This window comes from Cajanus cajan, chromosome 8, assembly GCF_000230855.2.
Source record: "Cajanus cajan strain Asha chromosome 8, NIPB_CcT2T_4, whole genome shotgun sequence".
NCBI lineage: Eukaryota > Viridiplantae > Streptophyta > Magnoliopsida > Fabales > Fabaceae > Cajanus > Cajanus cajan.
This window is the reverse complement of record NC_138524.1, coordinates 4,361,928-4,369,708: the sequence shown is the minus strand read 5'-3', so window position 1 is coordinate 4,369,708 and position 7,781 is coordinate 4,361,928. Positions and strand designations below refer to the sequence as shown.

The 7,781-nt window shown below is 31.6% G+C and overlaps 1 protein-coding gene across 1 annotated transcript; it reads left to right on the top strand.

The window, feature by feature from the left end:
- Positions 1 to 4,291: 4,291 nt before the first annotated feature.
- LOC109801070 (transcription factor bHLH49) lies at positions 4,292 to 6,700 on the top strand. The gene is made up of 6 exons (XM_020362055.3): positions 4,292 to 4,691; positions 4,764 to 4,898; positions 5,360 to 5,431; positions 5,586 to 5,828; positions 5,916 to 6,018; positions 6,519 to 6,700. Exons 1-6 carry the CDS (start codon positions 4,377 to 4,379, stop codon positions 6,554 to 6,556), a joined length of 906 nt encoding a protein of 301 aa, XP_020217644.1. The 5' UTR covers positions 4,292 to 4,376; the 3' UTR covers positions 6,557 to 6,700.
- Positions 6,701 to 7,781: the final 1,081 nt, after the last annotated feature.

Here is a 7,781-nt window from a genome sequence, read left to right as displayed (position 1 = left end):
TGTATATGGGTCGATAGGAAAAAAGATGAAAATAGAATGCGTGTTTGAATTTTCGTTAATGATTCATGTTTTAACAATTTTTTACATCAAAATACATAAAAAATAATAAATAATTATTTCTCTTGAATGAGAATCCAAACACGCATAAAATTGCTTGGAAGCGCGTCTGAAGATATATTGCGTTTGCTTTCGAATGCTTTGCTATGTCTGCTATCACAAATAAAGATACCCTTCTATCATTTTCGTTGCTCGTACTCCATGGGGACACTGATTGTGCCTACTTCATCTTCACACATCACATAATTAATAAAGGGATTGAGACCCATCACACATTATATATGTCTTTAATCAACTCCCTTCTTAACTACCAATTATATGGGACTCCAAATCAACATCTAATTTCCTATTAAATATCTTTGGTTTATTTAAGAGATTCACGTATCTAAACTTCTCGGACCATTATGTTATATTCATATTTAGACATTATCTTAATTATCTTGCTATAATTTGAGTTGAGATGAGTAAAACGATTATGAGAGGTAAACCTTTTCCTTAATTTGAAATTTTATTTCAGCTGTCATTCAAACTTAAAACCCATAAGTAAACTAAAATAATTTGCTGCTCATTGGTCTTTGTGCTTGGTGGTCCACATAATGTACAAATATAAACGTGACAAAAATTAACGAAGGAAAAAGTTTAACTCTATCATGCCAAAATTAAAATATATCATAATTTTGTTTTGTTTTTTAAACTTAATTATAGGGGTCTCAAGACGCAGGTATTTGAATTAAGTAGAGTCAAATTCTCATTCTTATTATTAATTTATTTATTCATTGGAGATAATAAATAATAACTTAATAAGGCAGATGAAATATTATTGTTTTTTTTTAAATATATATAGAAGACTTTTATAAGTCCTGAAATTCAGTTAATTAGCCTTTAATTATCGTCACTGAATAAATTCAGTACTATGACATAAGGATGTTTAAAATAGTTAATTTTACGTTAAATTCATCTTATATCGCGTGAGCAATTAAACTAAAAATTGAAGATATTTTATGAAAATGACTATAACTATTCTCTCTCATTATTATGTACAGAGGAGGAGGGATTTACTTAATGCAAAAGTAAATTATAGTATATTTATTTTATTTAATAATTTATATTTTATATTAATTTTTAACGATTTAACTGTTAATTTAAAATTTTTTAATACTATTAAGTATGCAAAACTTAAAACTTATTTGATATTTTGTTTCATTAATTCAATTTAAAACTTATTTAATACTTTATTTCATTAATTTAAATCAACGTATAAAATATATTTATGATTATCTATCAATTTGAATTAATAAAATAAAATATCAAATAATTTTTAAATTTTTAAAAAAATATATGAATTTAATTTATATATTAAAAATTTTAAATATAATAGTTTGATTATTGAAATTTAATGTAAAACATAAGTTATTGAGTGAACATAAGTTTATATATATACTTATTATTTTTTTTATAATAAAATTTTTTTTAATTAGGGTAAGACATGAAAGTCAATCACTAACTTTTTTTAAGATTTATAGTAGAATTACAAGTTGTCTACCATATTCCTAGTAAAAAAGTCTGCATAGAAGGAAAACTAGATTCAATTCTATCTCAATGTTATGGACATACTTATTGAATTAAATGCTTACGATAGAAGCTATTATATAATATTTTATTAAATAAATGCTTAAAGTAATTTACCAAGCATTCATAATTTAAGGAGTTTGTTGGTTTTATTACAAGGTCCCAATATCCAACCATTTCATATGTGAAGCTAGAAACACAAATAATTAATAAATTTGATCAATGACCGGCACAATCTTACATCCATAACTTTTTGTTATAAAATTGAATTATTTAATATAGTTTGTGTTGAGATAAGAAAAAAACATGGTTCGTATCATTGTCAGATTTTATGATAAAAAGTAAGACCAAGTCAATTTTAATGAGTATAGAGGGATTGTTTGGGGAAGGTGTACGTTGAGCATGTTTGTGCATTAAAGAAGTGAAGGAAGCCCATAGCATCCATCTGTATGATGATCATTTGCAGCTAGCTTGCAAGTGGACACTTATGGAGCAATAGACAGCAACAGAGTCTCCAAGAACCCTACTTCTCTCTTACTTTTTGACCTATATTATATCCAAGACCAATCTTATAATATCTTCTTTTTTTTTTATCAATTCTTTATAAAAACTAAATACATGTAATAAATAAAAAATTAAATTATTCTGTATATATATTTAATATAGGGAGGATAGGGACCATCGAGAACTAGGATTCCCGATACATCGGATCTGCTGCTATCTTCCATTGCTTCCTCATATATGCCATCTCCCTCTCCAATTATTATTTTGATTCATATACACATGTTAGATAAGATAAGGAGCTTTTCCAATTATTTTTCCATTTTATGTGAGGGGCAAAATCAACAAAAGAAATGAGTAGAAAAGCAACAGTAATATACCTCAAAACTGTCATGCTATCACGTAGGTGCATCAGGGTATTGTTAATTTGTTGCATGAAATACAACTTAATTAAGACAGTGATCGATATTTTCATCATTTGCATAATAGTTTGTGACACTTAAATGCTAATGAATTGTAATGAACTAATTAAACTATATAACTACATCATAAAGTATATTTTAGATTAAGCATGATGAATGGCATGCACGTTGAACTTGCCTAATTAAACAATGAAGATAACAAGAGACGCATTGTTGATACAGGGTGTAAGGTACTTGGTTGATGATAAATGCAGAGTGTATACGGAGAGTTAGTCAAAGAGAATATTAATAAGATGGAAAGCACTTGTGAAACCAAAAAAGAAAGAGGGACTAGAAAAACGAAGAGGGGGGGGACATAGTTTAGTGTTGATGTATACCACAAAGAAAGTGATAGAGGAAATGAGGACCCATATGCCTTTGGCTGTGGTATTGGGTCATTTTGAAGTGTATGCAACTGGTACATAGGAAGAGGGGACCTAGAGAGAGGTGATAGAGACTTGAACCAAAAATAAAGTTAGAGAGATATTGAGGGTCCATTAGGTGATAATGGAAGTTGCCTTCATCCTCTCTGGACTTGTTCCTACCAATCTCAAAAGTATATTTGGTCACCTTTACCTTCCAATATTGCTTCAAGCTTCAAATGGCAGCACAATTTTGCAAGCAAACCATGATTTAGACAATAGTAATGTTAATGTCAGTCAAGTGGCTGCGTGCAAATTGTCCTAATACTCGAGAATTTAGTTACCAACAAGAAAGGTATCATTAAGATGGCAACAACATATATTATGTGATTTCCTTTGACTGCTTCATTTGTCCCATTACAGCAACTAAATATCCCTAATGAGTAACTAAAACAAAAGAATCTGTCATGTTTAGCAATTAAGTGGGAGAGGTCAATTCCTAACCTAAGGATTAGCGGACACAGTCTAACAGGCTATTCTTGTTAATCCATCAATCCCTTTCTTTCAAGTGGAACCTCCAATATTTATACACGTACAACTTTTCTGATTGCTTAATCAAACACACACATATATATATTGGATTTTGGAATAGACTTGTATCCATACATAACTCAATATTAGTATCTGTTAGAATTTTCCATCTATTGGAATTTTTACTTGGGGGTACATTCTCATCGACTGGAATAAACAGTAAACACATCATTTATTCTATAATTTTACTCAAGTTATATTATTCGTATGATACTTTTTTTTTTTTTATAATATTTCTCTCGATCACATCAATTATTTTATTATACATTATTTTTCTTTTTTTATGCCTATTTATTGTACATTTTTTTTTTGTAAAAAAATACATATAAATAAAAACTTTCCTTTACTTATCTTTGAGGTGAGATGCAAATAAAAAAATAAGCGTGAAAGGAGCAAAGATTAATCGATGGGTGGAGTGGACTCTGGAGAAATGAATATATTCTTTGACCACCGCAAGTACTTGTTAGAAGAACAAGAGAGATTAGAAAGGAAGAATGATTAGGAAAGTAGTAAAATTATATAGAATTGAATTAATTAGAAAGTTGAAGAAGGGATTAGTAAAAATGGGAAAAAAGAAATGAGAGGAGTTTTGAAGAGTTGGACACGCCCACGTGGCGGTCATGTCAGTGGGGCCGAAAGCCCACAGGGTGGGTTATGGATGGATGGATCAAATGGGCCTGTGTTTCTCTCTCATAATTATTCGGGGCAGAGATTCCTTGTTTCTACGGCCATATATTAAACAAATTTGTTTCCCCCTTTATATATAGCGCGATGGCATCTCGGGGCTCATCCTTAACATCGTTGGCGCGTGGAGCGAATAACGGATAACGGAATCATGTTGCATTGTCTCAACACTTCCGGGAATATAGACACGACACTCTTGGAAAGACAGAAGTGCCACCAACCTCACTTCTCCGCAACGGAACTTAACGCCGTCTTCTCTTCCAAGAAGAGAAAGGCTGAGACCAATTGCAAGTCCAAGGTCGATAAGAGACTCAAAGTGAGTGCCCGGGAACAGGAAAACAACAACAACGGAACAACTTCCGCGGATACTTCCAAAGGCTCCGAGGTTCAAAACCAAAAACCTCAGTACATTCATGTCCGAGCGCGTCGTGGCCATGCCACTGATAGCCATAGCTTGGCCGAAAGAGTGAGTCCAAATCAACGCTTTCGATGCTCTCTACACAACATTATTAGTGACAACGTTTTCTAATTGCTGCAGGTTAGGAGGGAGAAAATTAGCGAGAGAATGAAGTATCTGCAAGATTTAGTACCCGGTTGCAACAAAATCGCAGGCAAAGCTGGAATGCTTGATGAAATCATTAACTACGTTCAGTCTCTTCAGCGTCAAGTTGAGGTTAGTTGCTCCAACTACCTTCATTTCTTCTTCTGTCCAAGATTTGACAACTTTTTTTATTTTTTTATTTTTATCTAGTGCTACAATGTTTTAAAATTTAAGGATTCTACAACTTTCTTGCAGTTCTAGAACGTGTCCAGTAACCGAATTTTACAAATCAATAAGTAATTCTCACGAGAGATCTTAAAGATCTATTTTATATATAAGTTTATACTTTCATTATAAAGAAAATAAACTTTTTTAACAACTAAAATTAATTTATAGAATTTTTTATATATTTATTTTTTAAAAATTTATATATAAAGTAATTTTAGTCTATAAAAAAGTTTAGTTAATTTTTTCCTCCTAAAAATGATTTTAAAGAAACATATATATCCAATTAAATCATGATTCATAATTTTACATGCATTTAACTTTGAGGATAAGGTGGCTTACTTTATGATATTTATAACTGCATACAGTTCTTGTCAATGAAATTAGCGGCTGTAAACCCAAGGCTTGACTTCAACATTGACGAATTGTTTGCCAAAGAGGTAAGTGCAATGTGGATAACACATTTTTTTTTCTCTCCTTTTCCATTAGTTGGATTATATTCAAAGAGTCAAAACATGTGCATTAGAATTTAGAACATGTATAAGCCTTCATGTTTATGACATAAATAACTCTTTATGTTTGATGATTCCACAGGTGTTTCCATCTTGTGCTCAAAGTTTTCCGAATATAGAGATGGCATCAGATGTGACGAACAACCCCGCGTATCTTCAGTTCAATTCATCTCAGCAACTTGTTTCGTGCTGTGGTGGATTAATAAATAACATGGGAATAAGCCCTGCGAATTTGGGAATTCGAAGGAACATTAGCACTAATACTACTACTACTATCCCTGTACCATTGTTGCCCGAAACGTCTTTTGACTCATCATGTTTCGCTGTAGGTTTCAGTTTCTCCTGTGTGTAATGTTCTTGTTATTCTAATCATTAGTGTTCTCCAAATTGACCTCAATTATGTGCATTGCAGCAACTTCTACCCTCCTCAAATTGGGAAGGTGATTTCCAAAGCCTTTACAGTGTTGCTTTTGGTCAAGGGCGAACAGCATCTTTTCCTTCTCAGCCATTTACAGGTAGCTACAAATTCATGACTTGTCAAATCACTTTTTTCCTTAGCCTGCATATCCTTAAAGTAGAAAGTAGAAGCAAATCAGAGGGGATTTTTCATGGACGATTATGACACCAGAGCCCCACAGATAGTGATAAGTCATTTTTGATCAAAATGAAAAATTCTTTTTAAAAGGAGTATTTTAATCATTCAGCCATCAAGCCAGTTGTCTCTTTTATTTGCTTGAAACATCCCTTTCCCACAACTTTCACTCCTACAAAGTGGTTTCATGCATCACGGGCATGTAACAGAAAAGATCAGTGCAAATTGCTATGCAAGACAAAATTTACTTGTGAGGTTGGAAGTGTATAATTGGCATTTGGTGAAATGAAATGGGCATAAAAAGCACAAGGTTCTCTTCTTTTTAAGTTCTTTGGATGATGAGCCACTGGATCAATCGTTTTCTCTGTCACTTTTATGAAATTATTTGCTGATATCGAAAATTGTTGTTTTGTGTCTCTGCAGGTCTAGTTGAAGGGAGCAATCTAAAGATGGAGATGTAAACCAGATCATCCATGATAATTTGTTGGATTAGCTCACTCCGAATGCCTTCGTTTTTTTCTTTTTTTGTAACTTTTGAAGTACATAACATATATTGGTTGTATACTGATCCGTAGAATAAATAAGATCATATTAATACCTGTTAACTTCATTCGCCTGCATTTGCATGTTTAAAGTACAATATATCTGGAAAAAGAAAAGAAAAGAAAAAGTTGATCGCGATGAGCATATGAGTGACCGGGCACCTAATCCAATACACATTCGGGTGTTGATGGCAACGTGACACTTCTTTTTACTCCTCTCTATAATATGATTTTTGAAATGCATGAAAAATAATATTCTTTAAATTTTGAAATGCATCATATTAATTAATAATCTTTAGACATCATTTTGAAATGCATGAAAAATTCATACAATCCATCATATTATGACGACCTTTGAGTAACAGAAGTACAAGCAACAAATTACAAATCAAGCATATAGATAACTTCAACAAGTCCAATTAGAAATTAGTTCTTCAAAATCAATGCTTATACCGACCAGTTCACTCACCCTTTTTTTTTTTCCTTTTATAATTATTCAACCTTTCCTTTTTCTTTAGATTTCACCACCTTCAATTGTGTTCTTTTTTATTTGTTTTTCAGACTTTCACATCCTTGTAGAACACCCCTAAACTTAACACAAAATTTCCAAAATATTCTCCTTTAGATACCCAAAATATCATTTTTTACATAAAAAAGGTAACAGGGTACGAAGGAAAATCATACAATGTAAATCTCAACGAGGATACAAATACTTAAGTATTCTGATCATACTACTTCATGCAATCAAGATTAAATTAGATATTTATCCTACGTTGTAAGGGTGTGTGAATAAATATATATGTTATAATTTGAAAATATTAGAAATATTTAAAATTAAAAATAAATATTATGTTGAATATTAAATGTAACGACCCGACTGGTCACTACACGTAGCACAGCACACCACACAGAAAAGAAACAAGTATATACATATAACGTCTAGAATATATATATATATATATATATATATATATATATATATATATATATATACAAGGTCCAAATCTGGCTAAGGTGTCAAAGTCTACAAAATACATCCAACAATGCTACAATAAGTAGCATAAAAACAACAAAAGAATAAAACTCCATCTGCCAGTTGCAGACCCTCCTCAGCACACCAACCTAACCCTGCTCTGCTCTCATA